Source organism: Anguilla rostrata, chromosome 7, assembly GCF_018555375.3.
Source record: "Anguilla rostrata isolate EN2019 chromosome 7, ASM1855537v3, whole genome shotgun sequence".
In the NCBI taxonomy this organism is placed as follows: domain Eukaryota; kingdom Metazoa; phylum Chordata; class Actinopteri; order Anguilliformes; family Anguillidae; genus Anguilla; species Anguilla rostrata.
Genome location: NC_057939.1, coordinates 14,206,934 through 14,222,677, shown reverse-complemented (window position 1 = coordinate 14,222,677; position 15,744 = coordinate 14,206,934). Strand labels below are relative to the sequence as shown.

Here is a 15,744-nt window from a genome sequence, read left to right as displayed (position 1 = left end):
CAAATGACTAGTTGGACTGGCCTTCCCTCAAGCTGATCAAAGCACATAATGAGCCCCTCAGATACAAGTGATTCACAACTGCCAGATTAGTGCAGCCCAATACATACTTAAGTTAATGTACTTCCCCAGCTGAACGGTTTAATTCATGAAAAGTGATTTTCAGAAGCCAGAGAATAATCCCACTATGTGTAACCTCTCTCCAGTGGTAGCTAAATCACCTGGCCTCCCTTGTGCATACACTGTTCTCTCCCCAGCTATCTGCAGACTGTCCGGGGTAAAGATCTGTCTCATTTAAAAAAAACGACAACATGCACACAAGTTTAATTTTGTGAGATTTGTTGTTTCAAGGTGAAAATTTGTCAAGTATGACGAAAGGAGCATTAGTAAAATCAGTTGCAGCAGCAGTGCCTTATATAGTGGCACGTCATATAACGCAGTCGGTCATCCAATGGTTTAACCTCGAAAAGGGTTATCCAGGTGTGTACTAGGCTATCGTGGAAGGTGTGAACCTTCGTCAAGGGTACATAAGCAATTTTCCTCCTCAGATTTTGCTCCACCAACTTCTGAACAAAGGATGGTGACTTAGGCACTTGCCCACCCCACTTTCTATGCACAGCGTAATGAAGAGGCGTTACATCAGTGAATGCCCTAAAATGACTGGGCCCTTAGGTGGCAGTCATGAGAGCCTTCTGTGTAGTTACCCCAGCTGTAGTCACTCAGTTATCTATGAAATCGGTTATGCTAGTTACTTTGGGTGTGTACACATAAGCTCATTCACATTTCACATTCACATTGGTACCCAGACAAAATCCAAAACAACTTCCTATACTTTTTATTTATTTATTTATTTAGTTAGTTAGTTAGTTAAAGAAGCTGTGCCCTCCATATTATGCCTGTTTTATGGTTCGTGTTTCAGACAAGGGTGATGCAGACTGGACAATGAAAACCTTCCCATTACTCATCACTATTGCCTTTTAAGCAACAATAAAGTGATCTCATTATAATTCCAGCTATTGTAATCATGCGCATGAGCCATTTGCAGTGAAATGTAATCTTTCGAACAATGAATGTACATATAACATATATAACCAACAATTTTAGAAATATAAACGTTGCCACATATAATTATCTATCACTTACAAAGGACAAATAATTGATATCATTCTATGATTTCTCAATGAATCAATCAATTGTCACTGAACACCATTTAATTGGGCTACAGTAGCTAATTATCGTTCCGGGTGATGCCTTGCTCGAGTATGCGGCCCCCGCAAGAAATACATTGATCTATCCAGTATTTACGTGATTAGGCTACGGGCAGCAGCTTTAAAAAGCGTAATTACAGCAAAGGATTTGGAGAGGAACTACTGTACCGAACTGTGAGCGAATTGGCAGTGTAACTACAGTATGCACCTAATGTCAACATATGTTTTTGGAGAACTTTTGCAGAGAAAAACATTTTAAAGCCATTTAATGTTCACTTGAGTATTACCTGTGCATGTTTTAATGTCATAATTATAAATCAATAATAATCAAAAATCAAAATAATATGGTATAGAGAACATTGCCGAAAAACAGGCGTGTTGGCACATATCCATCGATAAAATGCCGGAATTGTTCATTTAACAAAGAACATGAGACAGACAAACACACATGTCCAGGTAAGAGTAGACAAACTGACAATAGATTGAGTGGAGAATTTTGTGTTTGTTGTAGTAGGTTAAACCAAACTACTCACAGGGGTGTTGGTGAGGCAGTAAATATAAAGGTCTTTTTAAACAGGCACCGTTCAAACACATGTTTTATTTATTTTTGTATTTAATATTATAAAGCAGTATATTTGCTCTAGATGGACTAATTAACCGTTTTTATTCATTTTGGCGCCTAAAATATTTGCAAGTGGGCACCCCTACTATCTGGCACACAATTCAGTGTGTCACCACAACCCCAGACAAGGCGGTGTGACTGCCTCCTTAGCACAACTCCGGCTGGCTGAACTAATTCATTGGTCCAAATGATGATGCTCTCTGTGTACATGTGCTTCTATCGTCATTTGATGCCTTACAATACATCGTTTTGAAAAGAACACCTAGTTTCCTAAAGATCTCAACAGCAATCTACATCATCTCCTCAGGTAAAAAAAAAAAAAAAAAAAGTATATAGCCTAATTTAAACGTTGTTTTTATTAATCTGGTGACCAGGCTTATTGTATGTGTAGGCTATGATGAAATGCGCCACATGGATGCTAGAAAAACTGGGTGGGGATTTTAAAAAATGTTAGTTTATTGCATGTATGAACGCAAACATATAAGATACGACACTAACCATTTAAAATATATATATTTAAGATCAGCAGTCGTGCACTTGCCTGTCTGCTTGAAAATAGGCTTCTTGTACGAGTGCCAGTAATATATCTGCCCTGAAAAGGCGACAGCGTGTGGCCACGCTTTTGTCGTTTAGGCTTTGATATTTATGATTGTTTTGAGGCATTAGATCTATATGAAAGTTCAAAATTCCCATATATAATAGCTTACTGCTATCTAGATGTAGCAAAGAAGACTAAGATGTTACAATAAATCTTATATCGGTGGTGTGTAGCAAATCTAATTACTTCAAACCGCTATGTAGTTGAAACGGGTCGCTGCATTCTATAGCCCTACACCATTATTGTGGGTTTTGCTATTTAAATCTGAAATAAATTATGTGAAATGTCTATTTCGATCATCAGACGAGGCTGGTGCATTTGATAATGATTCCGTCTGATTGAGTTTGTCTGCTTGCTTGGCAATGACAGCAGTGATGGAACATGTTTTGGCACGTATGCAAATGAGATGAGACTCGAAAGGGTCGTGCTTCACTGTTCAATAATTTATTCAAACACTGTAATCTGGAACACTACCATTCGTATCGCAGGTCTCTGTACCAGCCGTGTAAACCAATTGTACAAAGCATGCAAAATGAAGTTAAATATACCTTGGTAGGAGTCCGTATTGGTTCTTACACCTGTGAAAAGCCTATTCGTAATGTTGTGATGTATTGTTATACGGTTTATCTCAGGTCATGTTTTCCTTAGATCTGACGCTTTAATTGCTCGCATCGTCTAATAATGTACAGACGTTGCTGCAGCTGCACGCTCCAAAATCATGAGATTGATATATAAAAGCTATGTGAATTACAGTCATTTTAATTGCTGAGAATGAGGAAATTTTGATAAATGTACAAGTATTTTGATGACTATGGAAGTTCTAATTTATACTCATAGCTACACGCCGATAGCACAGACTAACCCTTTCCTTTTGTGGCACGACTCGTGGCTACTTTGGGCCGGTTAATTGCTTCCAGTGGGCGATAGGTGTAATTCACGAACAGGCGCTATAGAATTATGAATTTTCACTTTTCCCTAACGAGATCAAGTGAAATGACGGACCTACTAGGCGAGTTTGCACACGTCAGTGCAGTTAGACACTCGCTTATTTTAACTTCAGTACTCCCCGGGGAAATTCAGATGTTGTGTTCTAGGCATTGTCAGGAAATGTGGTTTAATACTATTTGTTGTCACAGCACTCTCATCCAGCTGTGCTGAGAAAGTCTCAGCTGTTGCTGACCGCTTGGTGGGGATGCTGATCTTGGCTCTATGCCATGTTACTCTGTTCGGGCTGGATCATCCTGGATTAGGACTGATTTCTGAAAAAACACTTGTGCAGTTATCAAGGGGCATCTGTGGCTTTAACAAATTTCACCTGCATAGTGAATGAATGGAATATTTGTGGGCAAATCTGTCTGCATTGATTATGTCAAGGTGTAGTTCCTATAGCATCTTCTCCTAATCATAATTTTGGTAACTGAATGTGTATTCAGTCATTTTCAGGGTCAGATCGTGCATAGGATGAATGGCTTAAACAAACAGATTTTTTGAGGACACAGTGTATCCAGCTGAATAAAAGAATTGTGTGCTAAATGTAAGGTATATTAGTAATTTTTAAAAAGGGTGACTGCTAAGAAAATAAATGATCTAAATATTCGACTGACCCTTACACTTTTAAAAGGTTATCTTACTGATGAGTTTTTAAGGTTTTTGTTACAAATTCCTTGTGCATAAGATACGTGGAGCAAGGCTTTATGTGTGACAGAGATATTTGTTTAATTTGATATTGTGGTTAAATGTTTTTATGAAGAGGTGCACACTCCACAGAACATGTTTGGCTTAGAGTATGCTGTGATCTGTTCATTGATAGACACTGTTCTGAAACACTGTTCTCCACAGCAATAGTTTAACATTGCATTTATTCTATTTACTGTATATCATCTGTGTTGAAGAAATATAGTATTTTTGCAACTTGTGTTTCAGATGGAAAAGCTTAAAGCAGTGTTAATACAATGCTAAATAAAGTGTGCTAAATACAAATGTACACCCATTGTGCCATTGTTTTGAAATATGTTGCTATTATCACTGAAATTGTGTTAACTTGTAAACAGGTTTATGATGATAAAAACAACTGCAGCACTATGGGGTCTTATTAATATTCCTTTTTTACAGATATCTTATGATAATGAAGAAATAAAGGCTTGATCAAAGCTCCCCTTTTCATAAACTGAACTTCTTTGAACTGTAGAAGTGTCTGATAGCATTACAGTCTTGACGTAAAGGTGAACTGGGCTTTACCGATAGTGTCTCCCTGTTCGTCCGCCTGAAAGACTTTTTCACCCCTCTCTACTGATTACTATTCAAATGCCAAAAAATAGCAAGGTTGTCAAGAGAGACCTTGACGATGACGTCACGGAGTCCGTCAAAGATCTGCTTTCCAACGAGGATACATGCGATGATGCGTTCAAGAAGAGCTCGCTGATTGTCAGCAATGTCCGGGAAGACAAGGACAGGGACATTGAGGAGGGTTCCCTCTCGGATGAAGAGAGGCCAGCGTGGAACAGCAAGCTTCAGTACATCTTGGCCCAGGTTGGCTTCTCTGTGGGCCTTGGCAATGTGTGGAGGTTCCCCTACCTCTGTCAGAAGAATGGGGGAGGTAAGTCCTCCTGTTTCTGTTGTTTAAATGCGCAAATCCAGCTGCAACCCACAGGTAACCGAGCTATGTTTTTGATTGCACAACTTTGCGTAGATACAAAAGTTCTTTGCAATTCCTCATGCAATGTTTAAAGCTTGGTTTTTACCATACCCCTTGAATAGGGGTATGGTAAAAGGCTTCCTTTGTCAAGTCAGAAGTTGGGGGTTCATACAGTAGCACCACCAGGTTTGGTAAATTCATTCACCTCAGAACTAATTTGTGAGCTCAACAGAATCTTCACCCCATTAAAAAAAATTAATTAAAATGATAAAATGGAAGAAGTTGATAGCTGGGAGATTACATTATGCAGGCCATATCTCAGTGGAATATATGCTGTTATTGATGGCACTTTTGTGCAGCACGTGTGCTTTAGTAATAAATATTAATTTGAAAGAGCATACTCAAATGTAGAGAGTAAAAGTTTCTGTGTGAAATCAACTCTCATAGAGTAAAAGTTGCTCTTAAAGTAAAGTACATTTCATCCCTCTTATAATAATATGAACTTCACAGTGCAAACATTAACTGCACACCATAGATTATCCTTAGCCCCTTTCTTGTTTGATGAAAACTGTCTCTCAGTCTGTCTTAAGACAAAGCACATACGGTATGCTCCACAGCTTACCATGTATTTGTTTATAAACCGCAGGCCATACATTGGTGACAACACACACATGCTGGGTGACCATGCATTCATATGTCCCCTCTGGCCATTTTAAAGGCAGGTTCAGGTGATATTATCTGCCTACTGGCTGCAATTAAATTAAGGCCAAGTCTCAGGTTTGACCTGTTCTTGCAGGTGTTCCAATCTTGAATGAGTGTCCTTTTCTCCATATTGTCAGTATGAATCCTTTTTAAGAAAAAAGATTATTCACCACAAAGGAGATAATTGTGGTGTGAGGACTTTATTCCATTTTTCACACGCTACCTGGCCTGCATCATTCTCTTGGATGTTCGCATTTTTTTCCATTTTGTAACATGATGTTCACTGTCATGTGATCAAAGTAGATCAGAAAAGGCAGTAAAAAAGAAAACATTCTGTAATGAGTAATGAATTGTGTAAGCAGACAGATGTTTGAGCTAAATAATGACAGATTTTTGTGCTAAATAATTTAAAGCAAAGGTGACTGCTGCAGCCAGCAGTATAGATTTGTAGATTTTATGGGGTGAGTGTCTGCTCTTATACTAAAGGAAAATTAACATTTTAAATCAGAATACATTGTGGGTGATGTTCCTTGGCATGGTGTTTATAAAGGCTAATATGGTGTAGAGGCATATCTTAGCCAGTGCTTCTGAAAGCATCTTGTAGTTCAACTGCAGGAACTCTTCATATAAAGTGTTTCTGTTTCTTAAACTTATTCTTATTTCTATCAAAATAGCTTTTGTTTAGCACAGCTCATAATGTTCAGAAGCCATGTTTTCCTAAGTGCTAGGGTATATATGGCGCTCTCATTAATTGTATTTCGGAGGTCTCCTTTCGGTGATGTAGCCTAGCAACATGAACCACTTGTTATCTTACCATCAGCAGCTAATTATATTTATAAGGGTCACGAGGCTAGGTTTGATTTAATTAAAATGTGACAGCCAGTTATACAACTGCTACCCCCAAGTAATCAATTTTCTGCTTGAACAGATCTACACAAAAGCCTTCGAACGAAGGCTTCGGATGGCTTATCTGAGCCACTGCGATGACGCGCTGAACAGTTGACATTCAATACTTAAAAATATGAAAAAAAATCAAAATGGGGCAAATGGTATTAAATATGAAGGCTTGCTTAAATCTATTGCTTCAATAACCGCGCACTGCAGCAATATTGAAGTTGAGCCTCCGTTTCACTTTACATTGTCCTTTTTGTCAACTTTCTATGCTAAGCTAGACATTTACAGGAGAAATGAAGAGTAAAATCTGGGTGGAGACATCTTCACAGTTGGTATTAATAATGATGAATTACCAGAAAGTGAAACGTGGATAATGCATCATGTGACCTCTCCCCCCTGCAGGAGCGTACCTTGTACCCTACCTGATCCTGCTGATACTGATCGGGATCCCCCTCTTCTTCCTGGAGCTGGCCGTGGGACAGCGCATCCGCCGGGGAAGCATCGGGGTGTGGAACTACGTCAGCCCCCACCTGGGGGGGATCGGATTCGCCAGTTGTATGGTGAGGGAGGGGCCGTAGTTCTCATCATCTATCAGTCTGAGGATGATTCCCACCTTGAGGGCCCAAAAAATTTGATGTTAAATACATTAACTATAACAGTCAATGTAGCCGTTATCTCTTCAAAAAAGCATTCGATTTTTGGGTTGTAAACAAAAATGTAGCTTATTAGCAATCCTTTCTGGAATTACAAAAATGTATGGGTACAATGTGATTTGTGAGGCTCAGTGGACTTTTTCTGTGGGGATTTCTTCAACACACATTTGCGGTAATTATATTAATTAACATTACATACCTTTGCAGACGCCTTACCGCTACAACAAGTGCATGGTCAGATGTAGGCCGACCTAGAGTGAAGTAAGGACGTATGCCAGAGTGACACATCGTGGACTCCACCCTGAGGTGCTTGTTCAGCAGCGAATCTACCAGTACAAAGTCAACTAGCACTGGAATCCACCTTCATCCAAAACAATCCTTTCCAGATACACTAACATAATCAATATTATCCTAGAGGACATGAGTGAACAAAGGCTAGGATGGTGGAATCACCTGAAAGATGAGCTCATGCGATTTGAAAGTCAGTGGATCTCTCTGTTCGAATCGGGATCATTCCACCATGAGGGGAATTATATAATTAAACATTCCAACTGTAATAGACTGTAGTGGTCTAGTGGCCTAGAGACCTTGTTCAGGTTATGGTGTGTATTACAGCCTTTGGGTCTGTTTCCCTAGGTGTGCTTCTTTGTGGCCCTGTACTACAATGTCATCATCGCCTGGAGCCTGTTCTACTTCTCCCAGTCCTTCCAGCAGCCCCTCCCTTGGCATGAATGCCCACTGGTCAAGAACAAAACAAACACATGTAAGACATCACCTGATCTGAACACATGCACATGTAAGACAGTGCCTACTGAACACACATACATGTAAGTGTGTGTTTGATCTGAACACATACGCATGTAAGGCAGCGTCTGATGAGAACACACATGTACAAGAGTGATCTGAACACAAACGTACGCAAGACAGCGTCTGATTGAGCAGAATGTGACTACGCTATGATAAAGCTTTTTGGATATATGCTCACAGAGGATGATAGTGTGGTTTGGTGCTTAAAGGACCTTGACTTGTTACCTGTAAGATTAATCCCATGAAGCTAGATTTGAAACTGAATTGCCTGGGGAAATCTACCCAACTGAAAGCCACCAGTTGGTCAAAAGCAGGTGTGCACGTGGTGTGTGACTATTGGATTGGTGTGTTTGGTTCTGCAGACGTAGAGCCGGAGTGTGAGAAAAGCTCGGCCACCACTTTTTACTGGTACCGCGTGGCCCTGGACATCTCCGACTCCATCGCTGACAGTGAGGGCCTCAACTGGAGGATGAGCGTGTGCCTGCTGGCTGCCTGGACCATGGTGTGCCTGGCCATGATCAAAGGCATTCAGTCCTCGGGGAAGGTGAAGAGAACTCCACACCTTTTGGTCAGATAGGGAGGCGGTCTGGTAACTCATTACATTTCCAGTCATGAAATGACAACATTTTGGATGAGAAAAGATGATTGGTAGAGATATTCCAGATTTTAAAACCTTTTTTAGTGATTTGTCCAGACAAATATGTCCACGTGACAGCATGTAGAATATAGTCATATGTTGGAACATTTAATGTGATTTTGTGCTTGCTATAACTTCAAGAGAAAGGAGGCCATTAATACATTAGTGCCCATTCATGTCTAGATGGATTACTTCAAGGTAATGTGTGTCTTTTTAAATGAGCTTCTAGTTAGGGATTATCATGAGCAGTGCTTCAGGTCCTCAACACGTCAAGTGACCAGTGCTAACTGGCCTTCGCAAGGGCTTTGCCAAGGCCTGTTGATTGGTCAACTCCTTGTCATCAAGGACTTTTTTGTTCCACTGTTGCAAAGTAAGCATTGGGTTTTAAAATGAGCTCTTTGTATCAAATATCATTTGAACCGTAAGATATTGACACTTCTGCTTCAAGGTCTGCGTCCATATGTCTGCATGTCATATGTGTGCATTTTAGTCTACACATATATACCAATGTTGGAGTCTGCTCTTGTGTGTGTGTGCGTGTGTGTGTGTGTGTTTGTGGGGTGAATTAGGCCAGCTTGATGCAGGTCTTCCTTGTTCTGCCACAAATAGTCAAGCTGATAACACTGACAGACAGTTTCCTGTGAGAGGTTTAAGAGCCTCCTCTATTCATTCTGTCCAGATAACAGCTGCCACTGAAAGGTGCTGGTTGCCCTGTCCCTGAATTTATCTACACTCCTGTCTAACATTTGTTCCAGTTATCTTTGAAAGCACATTTTACGGTTAATAACAGTTATCATGTCAGGGTAAAGCACAGCCTGAACTATAAGAAGTTAGAGGGCTTTGCACAGTTGGAGGTGAATGTATAAATCTGGTAGACATCTAGCCTGTTAAAAACGTATTTGCCATGACCTTATTTACCTTCTTCTCTTAGCTTTTCCCCAGTTTACCATCTTGTGCCATCCCTTGCCAAAAACTGTTCAATCCAGGATCACTGCTGAACTGCTATTTATTAGATAAAGTGTTCAGCCACCAAACTCACCTTAATATGTTCAGTAACCTGATTCATATATACTGAAACTGTCATTAGATTGGGAAAGCAAGAGAGAACTACACATTTACTACACAAGATTTATACACTGGAACATACTTTTTAAAAATGTTGGTGAGTAACCAAAATGAATGAGATTGAATACATTCAAACAAAATCAGAGTGCAGCACTGGTTAAAAACCTTCCCATAATAAAGTAATTATATCAGTGTAATTATGTGAAATGCATTTGTGATACCACAAGTGTTACTACCTTTAGCCCTTTTATTCACAACCATAATGGAATCTGCCTTTATGCCTGGTTGATTGTCACTATGAACTGTTATGCACATGCCCCATTCATGTGAACCCAGCAACCACCAGTCTGCATCTACCTCTCTTAAATGACAATTTCATAGCACATTCCTCTTTGGTTTATCAGTGCTTTTAGAATGAGGGCAAGCGGGGAAGTGTGATAAATGCTATCTCACCGTATCTGCACAGTGAGTGAGACAGAGTGGATGCAGATTGGGTCAATGCTGTTAAAGTTTCAGCCAGGCCTCTTCCCACAAGCCACTGATTATGTGTTTGGCCTTAATAATGGAGAGACAGACCAAGTGGGAAAACTGCAGTTAGGTTTTGTTAAGGGGGTGAGATTATAAAAAGCCTTCTCCCAGCCATTCACTGTTTATACAAAAGCCCAAATTCAATTGCGGGTTTAGCGTTTGCAGTTCCTCATTCAGACGACCGTGCAGCACGTATACATACCTGTGCCTGATTATTCTGTGTGAATTCTGGGGTTCCTGCAGGTTATGTACTTCAGCTCTTTGTTCCCCTACGTGGTTCTGATCTGTTTCTTGGTGAGGTCCCTTCTCCTGACTGGATCTGTGGATGGGATTCGCCACATGTTCACCCCCAAGGTAAGCAGCGTTCGTAGAACCCAGGCCGGACCAACTATGTCCACCAGCAAGCCCTCTATTGATATATTGCCTCAAAAATCTAGAATAGCATGGCTGCTGTACTGTTTGGCCTGGGTGGAATGAATATACTGTCCACCCATCCATTATCTGACTTGCTTATTCCCGGTCAGGGTCACGGGGTGGGATGGAGCCTATCCACCCTGGTCAGGTTGCCAATCCATCACAGGGCACATGTACCATTCACTCACACACTCATACCAAAGGGAATTTTGAGTCTCCGATTAGCCTACTGCGTGTCCGGCCAGGAGTCTAACCCAAGACCTTCATGTAGTGCTATTCACTGCACCACCGTGCCACCCTGAATATACTGCAGCATTGAAAAAAAAACATTCATGAATACATTTTAAGTATATATAGACAGATTTATCAAGGAGATGTGATCTGCTATGTCCTGCCAAAGTACTTGTTTTAGTGTTGTTATAATGAAAAATAATCAGTTTCCCAGCAGCTGGAACAAATTCCAAAAAGAGAGGTATGGTGTTACTATCTTGTGATTTAGTTCAAGCACAGCTGTCTGTGTGGGTGGGTGTTTGACCTGTCGATTAAGGCCTCTGTTTTCTGCCTTCCTCCCTGCAGCTGGAAATCATGCTGGAGGCTAAGGTATGGCGAGAGGCTGCCACCCAAGTGTTCTTCGCCCTGGGGCTGGGCTTCGGTGGGGTCATCGCCTTCTCCAGCTTCAACAAGCGCGACAACAACTGCCACTTTGACGCCGTGCTGGTCTCCTTAATCAACTTCTTCACGTCTGTGCTGGCCACACTGGTGGTATTTGCTGTGCTTGGCTTCAAGGCCAATATCATGAACGCCAAGTGTATCACGCTGTAAGTTTGGCTTCAAAACACAAGAGATACAGCATTCCACCACACGATCCCCACCTCCTCCATCCCGCAGTGACGCACTCTCAGCGGTCTCCACAGACCCCTGCAGAGTGGCCCGGTCATTTCCATTTTCCGTTGACCGTTCTGAGAAAATAACTTTCCGAGGAACTCAGCAGGGAGCCTGTTCTCATTGATACACAAATAAAATAACGGACAAAAGAGAACGGCCTAAACTAGGGAAAAGTAAATAAACAAATACATTTGGGAAAAAACAAGCTGAAACCAGCTTTGCACAAGGTTTAAAAATGCAAGTCATATTACTCTCAAAAATGTGCTAATTTCTCTATCAGTATGCATGTTTTATACACCTAATATAATAGTATATAAAATCAATTTTAACCCTCCTGTTCTGTTCATTTTTTAGGTACAGCAAAATGTTCCCGGGTGATATAAACATACAGGGGGGTTTGCAAATACATGAAATGAACCATTTTCATTTAGAATGTTGATTACACTAATTAAGGCCAGTAGAAGAAGTTTCATACTGAAAAAATAATTTTAAGTATTTTTCCTAGATTTTCAAACTTTAAAAAGGGTCAATTTGACCCGCAACATAACAGGAGGGTTAAATGAAATTTTATTTTTGGTATTAAAATACAATGAAATAAATTTTTTATGATCATCTAGAAACGCAAAGAAGATTGTTGGATTTCTGGGTAATGAAATTAGTCCAGACCTGATCCCCCCGCATATTGATCTCTCCAACGTGAGTGCAGAGGACTACACGCAGATGATAGAGATCATTAGAGGGGTAAAGGAGAGTGACTTCTCGCATCTCGGACTCGATTCCTGCAGCATTGAGGATGAACTGAACAAGGTAAGGATCCACCAGAGCAGAAATCTCCCCGTTCTCAAAGGCAAACAAGACCAGGTTAAAACCTAGTATATGGCTGGACCTAACACACGTGATCCGGCCGACCAATGGTGTAACTTCATCACTCACTCAGTCACTCACTCACTCAGTCACAGACATTCGCGTTTGTAGGGCTGGCCCCGCTGATGCGGTCCAGCCAAAAACAATAGAGGGCCCTCTATTGGTAAAAAGGAGGTACTGTCATTACTTTGCAGGTCTGAAATTCTCCCTTGGGCTGCCCAGATCTAACAATACAGATGTTAATGTTATGAATTATAGTGTTACTAATGACTCTTTTGTTTTTGATGTTGCTGTTTTATAGGCTGTTCAGGGTACTGGCTTGGCATTTATAGCCTTCACCGAAGCCATGACCCACTTCCCAGCCTCACCCTTCTGGTCGGTCATGTTCTTCCTCATGCTGGTCAACCTGGGCCTGGGCAGCATGTTCGGAACTATCGAGGGCATCATTACGCCCCTCGTCGACACCTTCAAAGTGCGCAAGGAGCTCCTCACAGGTGGGTGTGGCCAGGGGACTGTGACATCAGCACAAGAGCGTGGCAGCTAAGTGCATCATTGGTCCTGGAATCATGAGTCTCTAATCCTTCATATGGACCATTTCACCTTCATTTTCATTTTCACATGCTAAGGGCAGTTAAGTCCTTCATATACATAATTACAGATCCAAACAACTTTTGTTTTCCCAAAAGTTGTTTTCAGATTGTGGAATCATAGTTAACTCATGAGAACACTGTAATGTATATTATTTACTAAACAGTACTGGAATCAGCTTCTATCCATTTCATTATGTGTACAGAAACATGATGAAATTTAGCTCTGCTGCATTGTGGTTGCCCATGGTTGGAATAGTGAATGTTCTCTTGGCTCAGTGATACTAATGCATTGTTCCCCTGCTCCCCTTTCTTCTCCTGGTGACAGTGGGGTGCTGTGTCTTGGCCTTCAGCATCGGCCTGCTCTTTGTCCAGCGCTCTGGGAACTACTTTGTGGCCATGTTTGATGACTACTCTGCCACACTCCCTTTACTCGTGGTTGTTATTCTGGAGAATGTGGCTGTGGCCTGGGTCTACGGCATGGACAAGTAAGATCCACCATCCTCCGACTCCAGGATAAGCTGCAATTGCTTATTCATCGATACAATACTAGAGATAATGTTGTGTCACCAACTTGGTGATCAGATTAAATGAAATCCTACTGAAAAGGATTGTCTGGATACTTCAATTAGATCTATTGGACAGTTCCATACATGTATATGAATTTTTTCAGATGTTTATATAAATCGTTGATAGAATTCATTTTGAATAACTGACCGGGGTAACTGTTTGTGTACATTTTAGCTGCAAAATGTAGATTTAACTTGTATGCAACTTTTATGAACAGTGTTTCCTGATCAGGAATTTTGAGGTAAGATTCCTCTTCAGGATTCTCAATGGTTTTGTTACAGGTTTTTTGAAGATCTGAAAGACATGCTTGGATTTTCGCCATTCCGGTTCTATTACTACATGTGGAAGTACATCACTCCTCTGGTGCTGTTGGTTCTGCTGATGGCCAGTTTAATTCAGCTAGGAATGACTCCGCCCACTTACAGCGCCTGGATCGAGGAACTGGTAAGCAGTGGTATTCATGGGGTTTTCAGAAATAGAACTTCTGACAATGAAAGCAAGAATTTAAAATAAAGTTAGTTTTTACCCCATCTGTGAGAAAGGGACACCCACAGTGGAGAATTGGGGGTTAGATAGCAAGCTATGAAGCACTATCCGCTCCAGTGAGTGTTCCCCCATTGCAATAAACTGTTCTTAAAGGAAGATTACCTGTATCAATGCCATCTGTCTCAGGCTCAGGAGAGGTCCCGCAGCTATCCCACCTGGGGCTTGGCTATGTGCGTGTCCCTGGTCGTCATGGCATTACTCCCTGTGCCCGTGGTCCTCGCTCTGCGCTACTTCAACTTGCTGGACGAGAGCGCGGGCGGGTTCTCCTCCGTGTCCTACAAGAAGGCGCGGATCATCAAGGACAGTGCCGCGCCAGACGATGACAATGCCAGCCTGATCCACGCCAAGTCCCCCTGCAGCGAGGCGCCCTCCCCTGTGCCCGGCAACAACATCTACCGCAAACAAAGTGCCGGTCTGGATGCAGAAATAACCCCGAACGGGCGTTATGGGATCGGTTACCTGATGGCCAACATGCCTGACATGCCAGAGTCAGACTTGTAACCCTGGTTGACCAATCTACGCATTTCGCCTGTCTAATCATCTTCATATATTAACTTGTATAGCTGTAGATAACATAGCTCATGTCATGTGTGCATACTACCCTCCTTATAAGTCCAGAAATTAAGAGTTGTAGAATGGCTGTATATATTTTTCCTGCCAAGAATTACACCATATAACCTCCACACAGAAAGCCACAGGTAAAATGAAGGTTAGCCGCTCTATTCACTTAAGAACGCACAGCAACAAATGTAGACACAAGGCAAGCACATCAACATGATTTGGGTGTCAAAATTGTATTGGGCATCAGTAAAAGGATGGCACTTCTATTTACAATGATTGTTCACAACAATGTGTACCTAATATCTTCTTATATATTTGTTAATAGAAATCTATGTGGACTTTGTATATTTATATGGTATTCTGTGTATATAAAATACATTTATGTATACATGTTGCTTTTCATAAAAAATGTTGAGCATCTTTTAACAGCTGTTCTTTTTGTTTACTGATGTGCTCTCACTGTAAAGATCTCTGATGCTTCCAAATCCTGTAAATAATTTTCTCCATGAAATAGCTTAGAAGTGCAGTCTTTTTCCAAGTGAGATTAAAGGTCATGCTGTATGGTCCAAACTGTTATCTGTGGTCTGTAGCATAGTAATGGAATTAGAACATGTACATCATAGTTAATTCAGTCCTTGGTGAAGCTAGATCCATGAAAGGTCACATCCTGGTTTAAAATATTTCAAGTAGCTTTCCGTGTGTCCAGTACAGTTGCTTACTGTATGATCTCTACTCCTCTATGTATAGTTAATAGGTTTATAGCTGACAATACACAAATTAAATGAATTTTGATTTTTTTTTTTTTTTTTTTACCAACACCAACACGCAAGTTACACATTATTTTCTTCAAAATCCATAGTGGATGGTTCTGTACAAGTGTAGAATACAGAACAGTAATGACTTGAGAGCTTAATCAAAACCAACTGAGTTGAGGAAAAAACTGATAGGCACTTTGCAAAGCCATATGCCAA

The 15,744-nt window shown here is 40.9% G+C and overlaps 1 protein-coding gene across 1 annotated transcript; it reads left to right on the top strand.

The window, feature by feature from the left end:
- The first annotated feature begins 1,936 nt into the window (after window positions 1-1,936).
- On the top strand, window positions 1,937-15,343 carry slc6a15 (solute carrier family 6 member 15). The gene is made up of 12 exons (XM_064343001.1): window positions 1,937-2,134; window positions 4,538-5,021; window positions 7,059-7,216; window positions 7,946-8,072; window positions 8,479-8,660; window positions 10,590-10,700; window positions 11,337-11,578; window positions 12,263-12,452; window positions 12,811-13,003; window positions 13,425-13,584; window positions 13,948-14,110; window positions 14,339-15,343. The coding sequence occupies exons 2-12, from the start codon at window positions 4,730-4,732 to the stop codon at window positions 14,711-14,713; spliced, it is 2,193 nt and encodes a 730-aa protein (XP_064199071.1). The 5' UTR covers window positions 1,937-2,134; window positions 4,538-4,729; the 3' UTR covers window positions 14,714-15,343.
- The last annotated feature ends 401 nt before the right edge of the window (window positions 15,344-15,744 follow it).